The 20,395-nt window shown below is 54.2% G+C and overlaps 2 protein-coding genes across 2 annotated transcripts; both read left to right on the forward strand.

The window, feature by feature from the left end:
* The first annotated feature begins 37 nt into the window (after window positions 1–37).
* LOC131197393 (stress-associated endoplasmic reticulum protein 2-like) lies at window positions 38–1,155 on the forward strand. The gene is made up of 3 exons (XM_058181403.1): window positions 38–204; window positions 304–376; window positions 658–1,155. The coding sequence occupies exons 1-3, from the start codon at window positions 121–123 to the stop codon at window positions 696–698; spliced, it is 198 nt and encodes a 65-aa protein (XP_058037386.1). The 5' UTR covers window positions 38–120; the 3' UTR covers window positions 699–1,155.
* A 1,457-nt stretch (window positions 1,156–2,612) lies between these two features.
* On the forward strand, window positions 2,613–20,003 carry SRRT (serrate, RNA effector molecule). The gene is made up of 20 exons (XM_058181321.1): window positions 2,613–2,770; window positions 4,991–5,128; window positions 5,982–6,110; window positions 6,617–6,763; window positions 8,690–8,878; window positions 13,029–13,198; window positions 13,649–13,824; window positions 13,945–14,040; window positions 14,422–14,533; window positions 14,623–14,783; window positions 14,885–14,946; window positions 15,627–15,705; window positions 15,866–16,057; window positions 16,405–16,575; window positions 16,658–16,811; window positions 17,897–18,090; window positions 18,205–18,361; window positions 18,612–18,701; window positions 19,176–19,272; window positions 19,730–20,003. The coding sequence occupies exons 2-20, from the start codon at window positions 5,010–5,012 to the stop codon at window positions 19,803–19,805; spliced, it is 2,571 nt and encodes an 856-aa protein (XP_058037304.1). The 5' UTR covers window positions 2,613–2,770; window positions 4,991–5,009; the 3' UTR covers window positions 19,806–20,003.
* Window positions 20,004–20,395: the final 392 nt, after the last annotated feature.

Here is a 20,395-nt window from a genome sequence, read left to right on the forward strand (position 1 = left end):
GGGGGCTGGGCTGGGGCGGCGTCCGGGGCGGGCGGAGCGCTGCGCCTGCGCGGGGGAGGCGGCGGCGGGGACTCGGCCAGAGGCGCCACGACAGCCGCGCAGCCCCCGCTCCCCCTCGCCATGTCCGGCGTGCAGCGCATGAAGGTGGCCAACGAGCGGCACAGCAAGAGCATCACGCAGCGCGGCGGCCCCCACCGAGCCCCGGTACGGGCAGGGAGGGAGGAGCGGGTGGGGGGCTGGGAGGGGGGCGGGAGCGGGCCGGCTTCTAACCCCCCGCCCCGCACCGTCTCCCCAACTCCCCAGACCCCGCAGGAGGAGAAGGCGCCGGTGGGGCCGTGGCTGCTGGCCCTCTTCGTCTTCGTGGTCTGCGGGTCAGGTAGGCTGCGACCCCCCACCCCGCTCTCCGCGGGACCCCTCGAGGTCCTCCGCCTCCCCCTCCTGGCCGCTCCACGGGGCAGCCCCGCCCCTCCAGGTGCGCTGCGCGGAGCCGGCCTTCCCTGCGGGCGTCTTGGGCGCTCTGCACGCGGCCAGGAGCCCTCCCTCCCTCCCTGCCTCCCTCCTGCAAAGCAGCAGCCCCTTGCAACGAGGGGCCGGCGAGGGTCTTCTCTTCCCGGCCTGCCCCTGACGGCCCGCTCCCCTCCCGCTTTCCCCTGCCAGCCATCTTCCAGATGATCCAGAGCATCCGCCTGGGAGGCTAAGCGGCCGATGGAGCGGCGGTCCCGGCACCGGCAGCCCTCAGGGACTCTTGAAGGGGGGGGGCGCCTTTTCTGGACCCCCTTGGAAATGTTTACAGCCATGAGCCTCGTCTTCCTTTGCTTGCCGCCCCAAAGCGACTCTCTCCTGGATCCGGCGGGTCCCGCTCCCCCGTTTTCTCCGGAGCCCCGCCGGGGTCTGGCGGGCCCTGAACTGAAGGACGGGGTGAGCCCCGGCCCCAACGTGGGGCGGAGAGGCTGCCCGGCCTGGGGTGCTTCCTGAGGAATTGGAGCGGTTTCTTACGAGGAAAGGCAAGGGGGCCGGGGGTCTTTCGGGGTCTGCAGCCCCGTGGGGGGGGGCGTCTGCTCTGGAAGCTGCTTTTGCTCCGTGTGTCAAGCCCACCACCCCTTTTCCCTAGCCATCAAACCGTTGAGCTGCTGAATAAAAAGTATTACCATCTTGGCCAATTTGCCACAAGCTGAATTAATGTGATTTTGTAAGAAAGTGCTGCTTTCCTGCCAGCTGCAAGCCCCCCACCCCACCCCCAAAGCCCAGGAACTAAATTTCCTGCCCTCTGAAAGGGGGTCTTCCAGAAGAGAGTCCAGGATCCCTCGTGCCTGACGGCTCCTGCCATCTGACCAGAGGTCAGGGTCTGTTTATGTCACCAACACTGGAAGCCTATAAAGGCCTTCCCCGCCTGAGCCCATCCCCAACAGCTGGACTGCAGCTTGGTCACTCCATCTCTGGGGTGACGCAGCTGCTGGGGCGCTGGTGGAAATTCCAGCTCCTGATGTGCCAGTGAAGCAGCTCAGAGAGAGGATAAGAGCGCTTAAAGAGAGGGAGGGGCTCTGCCTTTCAATCCCGGGACATCCTGGCAAAAGCCCCTCAGAAGAACAGCTGGAAACTGCCAAGATGCCCTGGCTCTAAGGAATAGGGAATTATTCTGGGGAGAGAGAAGCTGGGCTCCAGCAGCAGCCCGAAAGTTCAGAAGAATAAACCTCTGGTCCCAGTGACCGACCCAGATTGGATCCTGCAACGTTATAACGGGACACGTCTATTTGCCTTCGTTTGCGCAATAGGCTATGTTGGCAGGCCAGGGGTAAGTTTGTCCTTCCTCGGAGTTTGAATCCTTGGAGAGCCAAGAAGGATGAGCGTCCTTGAGTGGAGAAGGCTGGGAGGGTCCCAAGCCTTTTTCCTTACAAAGTGTCCCATGAAAAGTCTCTGGACTCACTTTTGACCACGGAGGGCAAAAGCCTCCATCAGTGGGAGTTTCACCTCTGGGCACTGCGGGAGGGGCTCTTCTTGGGGCTTTTTTCCAAGCTTCCCAGCTCTTAAACCCTGGGATTTCCTGGTGGTCTCCCATCCAAGTGCAATCCCAGATCTGCACCTGCTTAGCCTTTTGCGGGTGAATGGGGTTTATTCAAGTGTTGTAAAGGAGATGGTGGCCTAAAGGCGTAATAAAGGAAGCAGAATTTCCTACTTTCTAAGGTTGCGATGGGGAGGAAAGTGGGACAAAGTTTGCAAAGTCTGTAAAAGGAGAGAAAACCCCAAACTGAAAACAGTCCAGGAAGTCCCGCCTCCTTCCACGTGGGTAGGAAGAGGCATCAGAACCCGCCAATGACACCTTGTGGGGTCGGGGAAATGACTCTTGACTTTCCTAGCTCTCCGGTCGCCGCTTTGGCGGACTAGTCACCCTAGTTGCCCCTCTAGGATTCCCTCGCCTTTATGGTGAAAGGCGCTTGGCCCAAGCGTTTTCCAGAAATAGAGCTACAGCGTCCTTCTAAGCCACACGCTGTCTCTCCTCCTAAGGAGCCAGTAAGGGCCGCATGGCTGTGGATGATGGGAACTGTCCCCCCCAAGCATTGCACGTGACAAGACCTGGCGGGCTAAAGAACCTCCGGAAGCTCGCTTAGCCCCGCCAGAGGGAGGCGGGGCTTCCGGCGCATTTGACCTCGGCTGGAGGCGGGGCCGGAAGTGCGTCCTGCAGACGCGGCGGGCTTCCGGCGCGGGGAGCGAGGTGACCGAGCCGACGAAGCCGCCTTTCGGATCCCGAAGTCAGCGGCGCCTCTGATCGCCGGTGAGGAGCGCGGCCGCCTCCCGCCCGCCGTTTCCTTCGCGGGGTCTCCCTGGGCGGGGAAGGGCCCCTCGGGAGCTCCCGCCCGCCGCTCCCATCATCCGCGGCCGGCGCGGCTGTGCCTTCTGGGGCCCCGGAGGCGGCGGGCCTTGGCCCTCCCCGCGGCTCTGGGCCCCGCTTCTCTCCGTTCAGCCCGCTTGGGCCCTCTGGAGCTGGGCTGGCGGGGGCCGCCGACTCGAGTAACGGGCGCTGCTGCTGGAGGGAGGGTGGAGGCTCGGCCAAGGGTATTGTGTGTGTAGATCAGGGGTGTCCAAAGTTGGTCCCTTTAAGACTTTTGGACTTCAACTCCCAGAGTTCCTCAGCCAGCTTTGCTGGCTGAGGGACTCTGGGAGTTGAAGTCCAAAAGTCTTAAAGGGACCAAGTTTGGACACCCCTGGTGTAGATACACAGGCATGTATACACGTGTGTTTCTTATGCACACGTCCGCATACATATATACGCGTTATATGTACATAGGCATGCATGTACTACACAGGTAGTCCTCGATTTAGAACAGTTCATTTAGTGACTGTTGGAAGTTACTCTGGCATGGAAGGAAGTGACCTATGATGGATTCTCCCACGGTCGCCTGATCAGAATTGGGAGACTTGGCAACTAACTCACAGGTTACGATGGTTGCGGCTTCCCGGGGTCACGTGATCCCCTTTTGGGACCTTCTGATGAGCAAAGTCATTGGGGAAGCCAGAGTCACTTCACAACCAGGTTACTGACTTAACAACTGTTGCGATGCACTTAAAAGCTGGAGCAAGAATAGTTGTAAAATGGAGCAACATTCACTTAACACATGTCTCACTTAACAGACATTTTGGGCTCAATTGTCGTAAGTCAAGGACTATCTGTGTGGAGATTATATAATATATAGATCTTTGGTTGTTCGGGTTTTCTCCCGTGTAAAATTGGAAGTGTCTTGGCGACGTTTCGAAGAAGTCTCATTCGTCATCTTCAGGCTTCAGCTTCGTGCTTCTGGGAGCATTGCTGACGAATGAGACTTCGTCGAAACGTCGCCAAGACACTTCCAATTTTACACGGGAGAAAACCCGAACAACCAAAGATCTATATACAAACACCCGTGAAAACCTCAGAAAACATATATAATATATACGTATATATAATTTATTTATTTATTTAATTTATTTAATCAAATTTTTATACTGCCCTTCTCCCGAAGGACTCAGGGTGGTTTACAGCCAGATAAAAATATAAATACAGAATAAAATACACACTTACAGTGTGCCTTACACACTGTAAGCCGCCCTGAGTCTTCGGAGAAGGGCGGGATATAAATGTAAACAAAAAAAAAATAGTTAAAAAACTTATTCAATTTGGCCCGAATTAAGATATCTTTAAAACGATAAACCCCACTAAAAATTAAAAACAGATAAATCTAAAATCCTATGCCAGTCCCGCGCAGATGAATAAATATGTCTTCAGCTCGCGGCAAAAGGTTCGAAGGTCAGGAAGTTGCCGAAGTCCTGGGGGAAGTTCATTCCAGAGGGTATCCATAATCTCTTTTCTTGTTTATTTTCTTGCTCTATTTTACTTTCAATTTCTTTCAGGTTTTTTTTTATGTTTTCCTTTTTATTGTTGTGGCTGCATAGAGTAGCCTCAAGGTCAAGTAGGAAGCAGATAAGATAATAATTAAAGGGCTTTTTTCTTAACTAAAATACAACTGAGGACATTGGAAAAAATGGGAAAGGAAAGAAAAGAGAGGGAATAAAATGAGGGAAGCTGGAGAAAAAATTAAAAGGGCGGAAAGAGCGGTGACTTCCAATTTTTTTCAGTGCAATAAAATCCTTAATAAAGGTATATCACCTTTTTAGTTTTGGCAAACTATAATCACTATCTGTTTCTATAACAATAACCCATCGACTAACTCCTGGGATGTTTGTAAACTGCCCAGAGTGCCTCAACAGTGAGATGGGCAGCTTATAAATTTAATAATAAATAAACTCCTGCAAACACAGAATCCTTTCCCCCACCCTCCCGAGTTCTTGAAAAGTAGTGGGAGGGGGGGTCCTTGAAGTTTCCTGGTTGCTAAGAGAGGCTGGGCGTGGTTTAGTGCTCATGCCCAGGGTCCTCCTCCTCCTTCCAGGCAACCCATTTCCCCTGCAGACAGACTGATCTCTGCTTCCTTCTGTCTCTGTCCTCCCTCCTGCTCTCCAGATGGTCTTGACCCATCGCAATGGGGGACAGCGATGATGAATACGATCGCAGGCGCAGGGACAAATTCCGACGCGAGAGAAGTGACTACGATCGCTCTCGAGAGCGAGATGATAGACGCCGAGACGACTGGAGTGACAGGTGATCTCTGGGGAACAGAGAAAGGAGGGCCGGGCGGGGTGGGGGGGTGGAGAAAGGCCCAAACAGACTGAAAAAGGCTCTTTTTTGCCTTCAATTTGGAAAGTAGATAGGACTAATAAAGGAGAATATTTGCAGCTCAGGGTTGAAATCAGGAGTCTTCGGTACTTTCTGAGCTGGGCTGTTTTCTTGCAGATACTTCATGACCCAACTAGATTACATCATCAGTGCTAGAAATGTAAGCCCCACTCTCTTCTAGTGCTGATGATATTCCCTAGTTGGGTCTTAAAACATCTGCAAGAAAACCACCAAGCTCAGTGAGCACCAAGGACCCACAGTTCTCCTCCTCCCCCCCACAATAAACCCCACTCCCTTCTAGCACTAATGATATTACCTAGCTGCGGTAATGAAATATCTGCAAGAAAACAAGCCAACTCAGATACGACCAAGAAGCCCTCAAGTAGGTAGGGTTTGCTAGCAGAGATACCTGCATAAAATACACTGAGGCTTTTACCCATATGTATGGAAAGAAACGTTCTTTGACCTGCCAGTTGCCCAAAGAATTATTTATCAGGGGCTAAACCATTGTGTTGCTCCAGATTAGGGACATAGATGATGCTCCCACAATTTAGAAAGGGGAGCTAGAAAACAGTTTCTGTCTGCACTTGCTACAGAAATTCGAATGACTTTTGGGAAGCCAATCAGAACAAACTTTTGGAAAGGCGTTTGGTTTCTGAAGTTTCGAGGGGATGTTTTCTTGTCCTTTTTATAGCTGTAAGTCTTCTGTATGTTTCATGCTGCAAGGAATGCAGGCAAGTCAGCAGGATGCAAATATTAAAATCGTTCCTTCCGCTAGGGAATGGGACCGAGGCCGGGAGCGCCGGAGCAGAGGGGAATACCGTGATTACGACCGGAGCAGACGGGAACGCTTCTCCCCCCCTCGTCACGAGCTGAGCCCGCCACAGAAACGCATGAGACGGGATTGGTGGGTTCTTTTGCTGCGTCTTCTATGGGGATATTTTTGCATTAGACCAAATATTTCACCGGCCACAGCCAAGGCGGCAGCGCCCTCAGCAAGTGGGGCCAAATACCGTCACCTAATTGTGACTGGGGCCGAAAAATGAACTATCCAACATGCCATAGAGCATTAAAACAGAGCCTATAATAAGACACTTCCCTGGTTGCGACAAACGAAGTAAAAAATTATATTTGCAACTTAGGTATACGTTGGTAATCTTCCTGTTAAGATTTCAGATTTTATATTCTTGTGTTTTAGTATTTTACTCCTGTGTTCCTTTTTACTGAAATACGATGTGAATGTGCCCTACGATAAAGAATAATTTGTGTCAGGCGGGCTCTGGGTTTGTCTCCCCACAAGGAACTGAGCCTCCTGCTCTGTGGCTTTGGTTGCAAGCCTCTCTCTCTCGAGAGAGAGAGAGGGGGAGGCCCTTTCTGAGCACATGTGGAACGGTTTCATTTTTCCTTCGGCAGGGATGAGCACACAGCGGATCCCTATCACTCTGGCTATGAGATGCCTTACAGCGGGGTCTCCACGGGCCCATCTTATGGGCCTCCCCAGCCTTGGGCACACCCTGAAATGCATGTGACCCAGCACCACATCCTCCCCATCCAAGCCAGGTAAGAGGGTTCTTGGGGCCATTCTTTGCTTGATCGATTTATCTACCTACCTACTTACCTACCTATTTGTATCCCACCTTTATTATTTACAAATAATTCAAGGTGACAAACATATCTAACAAGCTTGCCTCCTCCTGTTTTCTCCACAACACCCCTGTGAGGTGGGCTGGGCTGAGAGGGATCGGGTACCTGGCTGACTTCTATGCCGAAGGCAGGACTAGAACTCATCATCTCTTGGCGATCGGCCCTAAGTCACCCAGTTGCCTTTCATGCTTAATGTCAGGGTTCCAAGGAACACCCCCAACGAAATAAAGCTCTGAGGCCTGAGGTTCCTCAAAGTTCCAATTTATTAGAGATGAAACTGAAAGCTTCCAGGTTTTCCACACCCAGTTGACAGTTCTCAGCCCTGCCCCCACACCCACAAGTTCATCGCATTGTCCAATCAACTCTTCACACTCAGTTGGATACAATCTCCAGGCAGTCACCATCAGACGCAGGATGTCCTTGAATACGGAATGTTGTTATGACTAACTTTCTACTGCTCCAACAACAACCCCCTCCCAACTTCCCCAGCTAAAATATGTGGCAGTTAAGAAGCAAAAGAGAAAATTGCCTCCCAAAACTGACACTTTATTTGTGACTAGAACTCACTCTCTCCCGGTGATTGGCCTAAAATCACCCAGCCGGCTTTCATGCTTAAGGTGGAACTCACCATCTCCTGGTGATTGGCTCAAAGTCACCCAGTCAGCTTTCATGCTTTAGAACTCACCATTTCCTGGTTTCTGGCCTGGTGCTTTAATTGCTGAAGCAAACTGGGTCTTTGCCTGCTCTGAAATTCCAAAGGAGTCCTAGGTAAGAAAGCTACGTAATTCTTCTCATTCTGAGTCCACAAACTCTGACCATGGTTAATTTGAGGGCTTTCTTGAGAAGGAAGCAAAGGAGGCAATTTTGAGGAGGGGGCAGCAAAAAGGCTGTTTGAGAGAGGGGGGATTTTCAGGGTATTCTGCAGCTTCTGAACTCTTTTTCTTTTGCCCTGTCAGCTGCTAGCTTCAGTTTTCCTAATGAACAATTTAGAGCCACCCTCCTGGGTTTCCTTGCTCTTGTGGCAGTCAAGATGCCACTGGAAAGGTCATGGCGTGGCTGGAGAGGTTCCAACATCAAATGAGGAAGAGGGTCCTCTCCGTATTCAATCCTTCTTGATTTTAAATGCTGTTTGAGTTTGCATTTTTATTCTTTATTTTGTGCGCCTTTTTTGTTTAAGCAAAATATTCTATTCCATTCCAATTCTGAATTCTGAATATTCTATATTCCGTTCCATTCCATTCCATTCTATTCTATTCTATTTTATTCCATTCCATTCCAGAATTCTGAATATTCTATATTCTATTCTATTCTTTTTTCTATTCTATTCCGTTCCTACTCCTACTCCCATTCCATTCCAGAATTCTGAATTCTGAATATTCTATATTCTATTCTATTCTATTCTTTTTTTCTATTCTATTCGATTCGATTCCTGTTCGTACTCCTATTCCATTCCATTTGTATGCAGAAACACAATGGTTTATAGTAGCGGTCTCCAAACCTACCACTTTAAGACTTGTGGACTTCAACTCCTAGAATTCCAAATTCCATTCCTAGAATTGACTTTGAGCCAATCCCCAGGAGGTGGTGAGTTCTAGTGCCGCCATAGGTGTGAAAGCTGACTGGGTGCCTTTGGACCAATCACCAGGAGATGACCCACAAGCCTTAAAGTTGAGGAATTTGGAGAGCCCCGGCTCAGTTTTGATTTTCTCAATGCTTCTCTTGCTTTGATGCTTGCAATCTTCACTCTGCCTGCTTTCAGTTACCTGTGTGTTCTTGACGCGTAAAACAGCTGGGAGGAAGTGGTGGCTGCAAGCTAATCCCTGCTCTTCCTCCTCCATCCAGGTTGGGGAACATTGCAGAAGTGGATTTGGGCATCGCTCCACCCGTCATGAAGAATTTTAAGGAGTTCCTCCTCTCCTTGGATGACTCCGTGGACGAGACGGAAGCCGTGAAGCGCTACAACGACTACAAACTAGATTTCCGCCGCCAGCAGATGCAGAATTTCTTCCTGGCCCACAAGGACGAAGAGTGGTACGTCTCCCGTGGGCTGGGCTGCCCACCTTGGAGGGCAGGGAGGAGGGAGTTTGATGCGGGCAGTTGTCCAGATGTAAAGAGCCCAGGAGAGAAACGGACTTGTCAGGCATTGGATGTTCTGGGTTTAGACACCAAGGAGACTTGGCGGCTCCTGGAGGCCAGGTTAGGCCTTTTAGCCATGTTTGGGTTTTTGGTTGGTTTGTTTATTCCCTGGCCTTTAGTGCCACACCAATCCTGGCTGGTCTGAACAATGCACAGGCGGTTCTCGACTTGTGACCACATTTCTGTTGCTAGGTGAAACTTTCCTTGAGTTTTGCCCCGTTTTGCAACCTTCCTTGCCACAGTTGTTAAGTAACCCGGTTGTTAAATGAATCTGGCTTCCCCATGGACTTTGCTTGTCAGAAGGTCGCAAAGGGAGACAATGCGACCGTCATAAATACGAGTCCGTTGCCAAGTGTTCAAACTTCGATCAGGTGACCACGAGGGTTGCTGTAACAGTTTTAAGTGTGAAACTCGCAAAGCTGTAACTTTGAATGGTCACTAAGTGGAACGGTTGTAAGTTGAGCTCTTACCTGTGCATCCTTAAGTCCTTGGATTAAAAGCAGGCTGTGTCAGGAATGTAGACATGTCAGCAGCAGCCAGTTCCACTCACTCCTGGCAGCCTCTCCTCCTCCAGAGGTTTGCCTGAAAGGTGGGGGGGGGCGATCAGGGAGGGAGGGGCACAAGGCTTGCGAAGTAGCAGCAGCGCATCCAAAGGGGCCAGGTGGAAGGGCCCTGCCCCCCTCCCCGTGAGAGAAGAGAGGGAGGGGGGGCCAGCCGGTCTCTCTCCTTCCTGGTCTTGGGGAACTTTGAAAAGTTATGGGAAGTCACAGTTTACAAATTACCTTCAACAATCCCCTTTTCTTCTCCTTCGAGCTCCTTGTTTACTGGAGAGAATTCAGGGCTGGGCGAGGAGGTTTATTTATTTTCTTAAATTTATTTGCTGCCGGTCTCACCAAAGGGGCCACTCCAGGCAGCTTCCACCAACAGAAAGGAAGAAAATGAAAGCAGTATAAACGGAACAGAAATAAAATAATAGAGCCAACTAAATAAAGAAGGAAATGGGAACAGAACGAGAAATGCAGGGGGGAGAGAGAGACCCTTCCTCTCCTCCCTTTCAGGCCTGGCTTGGAGAGAAGCCAGCCATTTGGCCAGCAGAGGCTCCGCTGGTCTCTGGGCCTCTGCTTCCCAGCTCCTTTAGGCTGTCACAATATATAGATTTTAAAATTCCTTTTTCTTTTTTGGCAACCAGAAGACTCAGCCAGGAGTCGGTGCTGACTCCTGGGTCCCTGGGCTTTCCTGGTGTGCCATTGCCTGCTCTTTCTTAGGGCTGAGAGGGAGTGGCCGGCCCGAGCTGGCTTTGTGGCTGAGGTGGCCCTGGAACTCACCGGATCCTGGTTTGCTGCCTTAACTACAATAACCAAGCTGGCTTGATAGATGAGGCTGCCCACCTTTATACAGGCAGTCCCTGACTTATGACCCCTGATGTAGATGTAGCTAAACGAGACATCGAATTAAGTGAGGGTTGCTCCATTTTATGACCTTCTTTGCCACTTCTTTGTAACACACTTCTTAAGCGACTCTGGCTTCCTCCATTGACTTTGCTTATTGGAAGGTCGCAAAACGGGGTCTACGACCGTCATAAATATGAATCCGTTGCCAAGTGTCTGAATTTTGATCACGTGGGGATGTGTCGTAAGTGTGAAAAAATGCTCGCAAGTCACTTTTTCAGTGCCGTAACTTTGAACGGTCGCAAGTCGAGGACTACCTGTATCTTGTTTTGCCGTTGCTGTGTAAAATGCCTGGACATCCACAGAATATTTGGGGTCCGTCTGCAGGCGGGGATCCTGCCCAAGGGGCATATTCATAGCTGGTGGGGAAAACAGAATTGCTAACTAGGGTCGCCTTGTGTGGCTGTCAATCCTTTGTGTGGGGGGGGGGAGAAGGGAGGTGCTAGAACTACAGGAACCCGGCTCAGATCTCCTCCCTCCCCACCGAGTGCCCCACACTAAAGAGATTCGGTTAAAATTGGATAGGCTGGTCCGGCCAACGTTCCAGGGAAAAAATGAAAATGAGGCCTCTTGTTTTCCAGCCCGAAGCACGGAAGAGGCGTTCCAGGGTCTGACCTTGGCTACGCTTTTCTCCTGGGAAGCTGCTAGGGTCATTTGGGGAGGGGCAGCGGGGTGGGTGGGGGAGCATCTGCAAAGGCTGGAAAACAACAGCCCAGAATCCCAGGTTTTTCCAGCCCTGGGAAAACCTCGCGTATTGGAAGGCATGGAAGCGAACCCCAGGGGCTCAGGCAAGAGGGAGTCAAAGGGTATTTATGGAGATAAGGCAAGGCCTCCCCCCACCCCCGTTCCCCCAAATGAGCCCTGGCACAAGAGAAGGATGGACGTGGGTTTTTTCCATATTCTGTGGGGTGTCTTGATGTACCTGTGTCTTTCTTCACTTTAACCACTTTTGATTTCCTTAATAGCTTTTTTTTTTTTCTTCATTTATTTCCTTTTGTTTTGGATGTTAACTGTAATAACACAGCCTTTTCTCCCCTCCTCCCACGAACCTCTCGCAGGAGACTCCAAAATTCAGCCGTCCTCAACCGGGAGAATCCATAAATAAACCAAAACACACCCAAGAGCCTTGAATCTGGTTTTCTTTTTCTTTTTGTTTTTTCCTTCCTCTCTCTGCTGGTAGTGGTGATTTTTTTTTTCCTCCGTAGCTTAGCCAGACAGGGCCTTCACTGTGCACAATGCAGTGAGTAGCTGAATGTGAATCTGTAGGAGGTAGACAGCTCAGGTCCGTGCAGGCCGGCTCCTCTTTTTCAAGTCCTGCACCCCAGCAAGAGAGAGAGAGAGAGAGAGAGAGATTCCAATGTTCCTAAATCCGGGCGGTTTTTCTTAAAATCCGCCGAAGAAAACTCTCTTCGCTTGGAAGGCTCGCAGTGTGACTCCCTCAGTGTATGTATGACGTGTTCTGTCTTCTTAAATCAGAGCTGAGAGAAAGGAAACTAACATTTCTAAGGGCTCGTTTCCGGTTGGCAAGGTCAAATTATATAGAAAGCGTGCTTTGGCTTTGGTTGTGTCCACTCGGCCCCTCCCATTCAATTCCTGTTCCCCCCTTGCCTGCCGCTTTCACAGCCCTCCCACCGGCGCCTCCCCATCAGGTTTGGCGCCCAGGGCTAGCAGAGGGCCTATCCCCAGCCCAACCTGCAGAGGGTGCAAGCTCACCACGCAAGGCGAGAGATCTCTGACCAAGGCGCGCCAGGAAGGTTCTGCTGATCCTTCTGGGGAAGCCCAGAGAGGCAGGCTTCAGGAGGGTGGGCCATGTCTGGGGGCAAGACCAGGGCTGGGTGGGGAGCGGTGGGGCCTTGCAAGCAAGCATTAGAACCTCTTGGCAACTTTAAGGCCTTTGGACCTCAACTCCCAGAATGGAGTCCAAAGATCTTGATGCTCTAAGTGAATGCTACAAAGCAGCAGGCCCAGCTCCATGGGGGTTTCGGGGGGGGAGGAGCGGGGGCTGAAATCCAGAGTGAGTCCGAGCGATGCTTTGTGGGGCCAGGGATGGGGTGCGATGCATTTCCTCGTCCCTCCCTTTGCTCAGGGAGAGCAGCGCCTGGCCCCCCACCATATGATGGGAAAACGCCACGCTCCTCCTCTCACCCCAGGTGCCAGGTATAGGGTGGGGACGATGGGCATTGGCATTCTCAACCATCTGGTAGGCGCTCAGGTGGAGCCCCCGAGCTGATTAGGAGATGCAGCAAGGGAGCTGCGTTGAAGGTTCAGGAGGAGGAGGAGGAGGTGGTGGCACCCCGGCTGCCCCCGTTGGCAGGAGAGCCCCCAAGATCTGCACAAAACAGCCGGGCTGTTAACCAGGATTTTTGAGCGTCCAGTATACAGTAGTCCGCCTCTGGCTGGTTCTTTTAAGGTCTTCAGGTCCCTTCCGTCCGTCCGTCCCGTCCCCCCCCGAGGCCCCCTTCCTTCCCTAGCTTTGCATGTGTGGACGGTGCCCAAGGGGCAGCAATCTCTCTTCCTCTCCGGCTAAAGCGTGTCTCCCTCTGCCTTCTTCTCTGTCTGTTTCCGCTCCCTTCCCTCCTCGCTTGGACCCCGTTCAGGTTCCGGTCCAAGTACCACCCGGAAGAAGCTGGACGGAGGAAGCAGGAGGCCCAGAACGCTCTCCAGAACCGGCTCAACGTCTTCCTCTACCTGATGGACAACGGCTGGTTTGAGGGCCTGCAGCTGGACATCGACAAGGCCAATGCCATCATCAAGGTCCTGGATGCTGGTAGGTGGCCAGAGGCGCCTGGCACTGGCTGGCTTGAAGCCCTGGAGGTGTTGGCCGCAGCAGCAACAGCAGCCCTTGGTTTTACGGTTCTCTCACCCTTGGGGGTGGAGGGCCTCCTCCACGTTGGGAAGATGCCTGGAGTCTCCCGTGGTGGGTGAGAACCGTGTAGGGACAAGGCCGGGGGTGGTATTCACTTAACTTCGCTACCGGTTGGCAAATATGAGCGCCTGTACCACCTCCGTGCATGCGCAGAGTGTCAAAAACGGGACATGATGATGTCCAGGCAGGTGGGCGGAGCCTCCCACAGCCGCTGCTTCCGGTTTGCCCAAACCAGATAGAACCGGCTGAATACCAGGACTGGACGGGCCAGAGCCGGGCCCCTTGCCTCCCAGGGGCCTCTGAAGGAGAGCGGAGGACTCGGGGTCCGATTCAGGGCTTTTGCCTCCCCAGCTGTTATCAAGATGGAAGGCGGGACGGAGCACGATTTGAAGGTCTTGGACCAGGAGGAGGAAGAGGAGCGTCCGGAGAAGGCTGAGCCTGGGAAGAAGGAGGAGAACCGGCTGCCAGAACAGGAGCGGAAAGTATCCGAGAAGGAGGAGAAGAAGGAGGAGGCCAAGAAGGCCAAGGTGGGGAGGGGAGTGGGGAGGAGATGCAGTGGGGGGGGGGGCAAGGCGTCCTATCACCCCCCCCACCCCCACCCCGACTGAGCATCAGGCCGGTCTCTGACTGACCAGCCTCTTTTGCAGACGGCCGAGGAGGAAGCTGCGGAGGAGAAAGGCAAGAAGGAGGAAGAGGAGAAAAGGGGGGAGAAGAAAGAGGAGCCCGAGAAGGAGGCAAAGAAGGTGGGTGAGTGGGGAGGGGTCCCTCCGCCCCCACCAGATCACTATCAGCTCAACTCTGTGTGTGTGTGTGTGTGTACAAGAAGAGGGAGGCCAGCCACACAGGGTGACGTAGGACCTTGTGTGTGTGGGAGGGGGGGGGGAGAAATAACCTGGTCTGTCCCAGGAGACCAGAGTCGGAAGGGAGAGCTGGGGAATACCTGCAGGCCTCCTCATTTCCAGCTCTTTTGGGGTGGGAGCAGTAATAGGAATGCAGGGACACATACAGCCCTCCCCTCCCCTTCCCTCCCTCCCTCCCCAGGGTTCCAGGCCAGTGGGACTATGGGGAGGGGGAAGGTCTCTGGTCCCAAGGACGCCTGAGGGACCCTGCCCTCTCCTTTCCAGACCACCCACAAGCACAAACGGAAGCGCAGTGGGAACGACAGCTATGACGAGGGGAGCATTTCGGAGTCCGACAGCGATTCCGAGAGCGGGCGTCCCCAAGGAGAGGACAAAGGTGAGGGGAGAGGCCCCGGGGTGAGGCTCTCGGGGTCCCAGGCCCTGGAGGGAGAGGCCCGGCCTGATCTGCGTCCTTTCCGGCCACAGACAAGAAGCCCAAGGAGGAGCCGGCCGGCCCAAAGGATGGGGAGGGGTCCCCCAAAGGCAAGGAGAAGGACGGGGAGCCCAAGCCTCGCGCTCTGCACAAGACCTGCTCCCTCTTCGTGCGCAACATCGCCCCCAACATCCCCCAGGCCGAGATCGTGGCGGTGAGTGCAGCTCTGGGGGAGAAGCGGGGGTGGGTGGTGGGCGGAGGGATTGTGCATCCATCTCAACACACACACACACACACCCTTTTCCACTTCCTCAGTTCTGCAAAAGATACCCTGGCTTCATGAGAGTGGCACTTTCAGACCCTCAGCCGGAACGGAGGTAAGTGTCAGCCATCCGTCTGTCCGTGTCCCCCCCACCCGGCCCCCCTGGTATATTTTAAGTCCAGGGTGAGTTTTCTGTGCAGAAATCAATTCCCTCTCCAGCCTCAGTTGCAGCTCTTTCCCCTTGTTTTAGAAAAGCCCCCACCCCACCCATCCCTGGTGAGGAAGGGGTAAAATAACGACTGTAAGCCACCCAGAGTTGCCCTGAGTGAAATGGGGGCAGCCAATGAATTTTATGGTTGGGAGGGAGGGAGGGAGGGAAAGGAAGGAAGGAAAGAAAAGAAAAAGTAAAAGGAAGGAGGGAGGGAGGGAGGGAGGGAGGGAGAGAAAGAGGAAGGAAAGGAAAGGAAAGGAAAGGAAAGGAAAGGAAAGGAAGAGAGAGAAAAGGAAGGAAGGAATATTTTTTTTTCTTCCTAAAATCCAGAAGAGCCAGACCCATAGAGCTCAGCTGCCCAGGTTTGCTGGATTCCTGCCAGGGCCTGGGTCCTCAGTGCCCCTTCCCTAACTAAACAGCCCCCCTCTCCCCCCAGTTCTGGACTAGCACTGCTGTTCTGGCAGGGGAGGGGAGGGGTGTTGTGCACCTGGCCCCCTTGCAAATAAGGGGCGGGGGGGGGGATTTGCCTCTCTGCCTGCCGGACACCCAGCAGAGCCTCCAAATGATCCTTTTCCCTTCTGCAGGTTTTTCCGGAGGGGCTGGGTGACCTTCGATCGCACCGTCAACATCAAGGAAATTTGTTGGAATCTCCAGAATATTCGGGTAAAATAGGAAAAGGGGAAGGGAGAGAAAGAGGGAGAGGGGGCGGGGGGGGGGGCTTGGCGCTCCCCAACCTGCCCCTTCGGAATCGCCCACTTCTCTGGTGGGCAGAGTGCGAGTGTGGGGAGGACGGCTGGCCCTCACCTGCCTCTCCCCCTTCCAGCTGCGAGACTGCGAGCTGAGCCCCGGCGTCAACCGGGACCTGACCCGCCGCGTGCGCAACATCAATGGCATCACGCAGCACAAGCAGATCCTGCGCAATGACATCAAGCTGGCGGCCAAGCTGATCCACGCCATGGACGACCGGACACAACTGTGGGGGGCCGGAGAGGCCCAGCTGCCCTCCGAAGTGTCGGTGAGTCTCGGGGAAGGTGCCCCTGGCACACCGGCCCCATTTTAAGACCTTCCTTTGCCACCGTTGTTAGGTGAATCGTTACCATTTTTAAGGGAGTCACACGGTTGTTAAGGGGATCCAGCTTCCCCCTCGACCCTGCTTGTCAGAAGGTCACGTGAACCTGGGGACGCTGCGACGGTCATAAATAACCGGTTGCCAAGCGAGCGTCCGGATTTGGATCACGTGACCCCAGGGACGCTGCAGCGGTCGTGCAAAGTGCATCGGTCACTTTTTCTAGCGAGGGCGGCCAGGCAGAGGTGCGGGCGAGTGTGGGGCTGCCCCTCACCCCGCGTCTTCCCCTCCCCCAGAACCTGCCCTCCCAGAACCCCATCCTGAAGAACATCACGGACTACCTGATCGAGGAGGTCAGTGCAGAAGAGGAGGAGCTGCTGGGCCGAAGTGGGGAGCCGTCAGAAGAGACCCCCAAAGAGGGGAACCCGGCTGAGATCACGGTGGAGAGGGACGAGAAGCTGGTGAAGGTGAGCCCTGCGTCTGGAGGGGCCTCCCGCCCCCCCGTGTGGCGCCTGGCAGCCTGAGCCTCTTCCCGTTTATGCCACACAGGTCCTGGACAAGCTGCTGCTCTACCTGCGCATCGTCCACTCGGTCGATTACTACAACACCTCCGAGTACCTCAACGAGGACGAGATGCCCAACCGGTGCGGGATCATCCACGTGCGGGGGCCCATACCCCCCAACCGCGTCACCCACCGCGAAGGTACGGGGCCTCTCTGCCACCCGCCACCTTCCCTGGGCGCCTCTTTCACTGCTGCCGTAGAAGGAACCATTGGGGGGCGGGGGTCCTCACCTTACGACCAACGCGGAGGCCAGAGTTCCCGGGGCTGAGCAGGGAGGTTGTGAAGGGAGCCACAACTTTGGTTTTGCAGCCTTTTTTTCCTTATGATCCCGGAACGGTCCCGGAAATCACTTCAGTTGGTAACTGAATCGGGCAATTGTTAAGCAAACCCGACTCTTCCCCCAATGACACCCCTTGACCCCAGGGATGCTGCGGCCGAGGCCTCCCGGTTGGCAAGTGCCCAGGGTCCCCATCCTGTGCCCGGAGATGCCACAGGGGTCGCAAGTGGGGCGAGGACGGCAGAGGAGGCCCCTTTTCTCAGTCCTGTGGCGACCGCGAATAGTCGCTGAACAGATGGTCATAGGTCGAGGACTATTTGCACAGGTGGTGCTCCATTTACGACCACAACGGAGCCCAAAATTTCCTTTGCTCAGCAAGACAGTTGTCCAGTTGCCCCGTTGTTAAGTGAATCAGGGCAGTTGTTAAATTGTTAAATATACAAATAGAATGAGACTATTGCCTTATACATTGTAAGCCGCCCTGAGTCTTCGGAGAAGGGCGGGGTATAAATGTAAACAACAAAAAATTAGTCTGGCTTCCCCATTGACTTTGCTTGATGTCAAAGGAGGTCACGTGACCCCGGGACACTGCGACCGTCGTAAATATGAACCGGTTGCCAAGTGTCCCAATTTTGGTCAGGTGACGATTGGGAACCTGCGGTGGTCGTAAGTGTGAAAAACGGTTGCAAGTCACTTTTTGCAGTGCCCTTGTAGCGTTGAACGATCACTACGTGAACGGTTGTAAGTCGAGGACTGTCCCAGGTTGGGGCTGAGGAGTGGAAGACAGAAGCCGGCTCTGCCCTGCCAGCCCAAGCAGGGTCCGCGGTCAGGAGTGGGCCTGGGTCTGCCTTCGCAGGAGCCCCTCTGCCCCGTGGGTTGTGCCCGGGCGGGGTCTTTGGGGACGGAGGAAGGTGGGGGCCCTCTGGGACGGACTCCTTGCCCTTCCAGTGGCCGAGTGGCAGAAGACCTTCGAGGACAAGCTGCTGCCGCTCTTCAGCGTCCGGGAGTCCCTGTCGGAAGAGGAAGCCCTCAAGATGGGCAAGAAGGACCCCGAGCAGGAAGTGGAGAACTTCGTCACCTCCAACACCCTGGAGCTGGGCAAGGACAAGTGGCAGTGCCCGCTCAGCGGGAAGAAGTTCAAGGTGTGCCTTCCTTCCCTGGGAGACCAGCCCCTTCTCTGGCAAGCAAGGCCAGGCTGCCCCACCTACCCCCTGCTCTCCTGACGCCCCACTCCCTCCCCCTCTTCTCCCCGCCAGGGCCCCGAGTTTGTGCGCAAGCACATCTTCAACAAGCACGCCGAGAAGATTGAGGAGGTGAAGAAGGAGGTGGCCTTCTTCAACAACTTCCTGATGGACGCCAAGCGGCCGGCCCTGCCCGAGTTCAAGCTGAACCAGCCGCCTGTCCCCGGACAGGGTGAGTCGGGGGGGAGGGAGACCCTCCGGGCCCTGCCGGAGTTCTGGGAGCTGGAGAGACCCCTCCCCAGCAAGCCCCAGAGCCCCTCTCTCACCACATGTGGCAGACGAGAATGGTGGCAAGGAGGAGGCCAAGGAAAGCCACACACACACACACCCCCGCTGGTTCCTCCATCATCCCTTTCTGGTCTGAAATATGCTGGTGCTCCCCTGACAAAAGGCCAGACTTTGCCTTCCTTTGCCCTCCTCAGGCCTGGCACCGGGGTTGCCCTACCCACCGCAGGCCCCCCAGGGACTGATGCCCTATGGACAGCCACGCCCGCCCATCCTGGGATACGGAGGTATGTGGGGTAGCTCCCTTCCTGGGCAGCGGGAGGCAGGGACGGTTTCTTGGCGGTGCTGCAGTCTGCAGGCCCCTCACCTATTGGGCATCCCCCGGAGAGGCTGGGCCCCTTCAATGGGGGGAGGGGGAGGGGCTGCCACCTAGCCAAGGAGAGGGCTGGGAGGGGCGTTGGGGACACCTTAAAAAGGCGACTCTACTTTCCATCTCTTACGTTATACGTCATACGGTTACGTTTTGTCCAGAATGGTATAGAATCTCCCGATCGAGCAGCGGTTGGACTAGATCAGGGGTCACTTTTAAGACTGGAGGACTTCAACTCCCAGAATCCCTCAGCCAGCAAAGCTGGGAGTTGAAGTCCACAAGCCTTACAGTGACCGAGGTTGGAGATCTCTGGACTAGATGATCTCCCAGGTCCCTTCCAGCTCTGTAGTAAGTTCAGCTGAGGTCACCGTTTCTCTTTCTCTCTTCCCAGGCGGTCCTCCGTATCCCCCGGCTCCCTATGCCGCCGGGCGGGGCAACTACGACACCTTCCGAGGACAGGCTGGATATCTGAATAAACCACGGAACAGGTAGCTAGGAGGGAAGCCTTCCCGTCCCCTGTGCCAGAGGCAGGGCTGGGTCCCAAACTACGTAAAAAAGACGTTGAGAGTCTGGAAAGAGTACAGAGAAGAGCAACTGAGAGGATTGAAGATGGAGACTAAAAACATGGGAGGAACGGTGGCAGGATTTGGGTTTGGCCAGTCTAGGCGAAAGGAGGACTTGGGAGGACATGACAGCGTCTTCCAATATTTGAGGGGCTGCCACAAAGAAGAGGGGGGTCAACTTATTCTCCAAACCTGGGAGGGATTTCCTGACAGGACAATTAACAAGTGGAACAACTTGCCACCAGAAGTTATGGGTGCTTTTTAAGAAGAGACTGGACTGCCACTTGTCTGGAATGCTACAGGGTTTCCTATTTGAGCAGGGGGTTGGGCTAGAAGACCTCCAAGGTCCCTTCCAACTCTGTTATTCTCTTACTCTCTTCAGGATGGTCCGAGGAGACCCCCGTGCCATCGTAGAGTACCGAGACTTGGACGCACCTGAGGACGTAGACTTCTTCTGAGCCCCCACCGCCTTGGCTTCCCATCCTCCCATCCCCCCTCCCTCGCTTTTTTTTTAAAACAACGCCGTCATCCCGCTCGCCCCTCCCTGTGTGTATGTGTGAAGCCAAGTCAGGATCTGTGTCTTTGAGATCCGTCCACCGGTTTTACATGTTTAGCTGTATTTGGATTTCAATAAAAGCCTCTCCATTTCCAAGGCTCCGCTGTGTTTGCCCACCGTTATCTTTTGGGGTGTCTGTGTGAACGAAGGCCTCCCTGACAGCACCCTGCTCCCCCTCCCCCCACTCCACTGAGGGTCTTTGGGAATGGGGGTCGCTGACCAGGGATCCCTTTGGCCCTTGAGAAGTTGGACACTGAGCTCCGGGGGGGGGGGGTTTGTGTGCCTCACTTTTGGGGTTTAGATAGGAATTGCATGTTTTCCCTCCCTTTCCTGGTCCACATTGGAGCCTTTGAACATTAGCTTGCAATGTTGAACATGGCCTAGAGCAGGGGTGGGGAACAAGGGCCCCTTTATGACTGGTGGACGTCAAATCCCAGAATTCCCGAGCCACCCGGATTCCGGGCTTTGAAGTCCACCAGTCATACGGGGCCA

Source organism: Ahaetulla prasina, chromosome 4, assembly GCF_028640845.1.
Source record: "Ahaetulla prasina isolate Xishuangbanna chromosome 4, ASM2864084v1, whole genome shotgun sequence".
NCBI lineage: Eukaryota > Metazoa > Chordata > Lepidosauria > Squamata > Colubridae > Ahaetulla > Ahaetulla prasina.

Bases quoted from the DNA above. Each gene is read 5' to 3' on its own strand.
- LOC131197393 (XM_058181403.1), top strand. From the start codon at position 121: ATGTCCGGCGTGCAGCGCATGAAGGTGGCCAACGAGCGGCACAGCAAG. The intron at 205-303 runs GTACGGGCAGGG...CCAACTCCCCAG, and splicing joins GCGGCCCCCACCGAGCCCCG to ACCCCGCAGGAGGAGAAGGC. The intron at 377-657 runs GTAGGCTGCGAC...TTCCCCTGCCAG, and splicing joins CTTCGTGGTCTGCGGGTCAG to CCATCTTCCAGATGATCCAG.
- SRRT (XM_058181321.1), top strand. From the start codon at position 5,010: ATGGGGGACAGCGATGATGAATACGATCGCAGGCGCAGGGACAAATTC. The intron at 14,784-14,884 runs GTGAGTGCAGCT...CCACTTCCTCAG, and splicing joins CCCAGGCCGAGATCGTGGCG to TTCTGCAAAAGATACCCTGG. The intron at 18,362-18,611 runs GTGAGTCGGGGG...TGCCCTCCTCAG, and splicing joins GCCGCCTGTCCCCGGACAGG to GCCTGGCACCGGGGTTGCCC.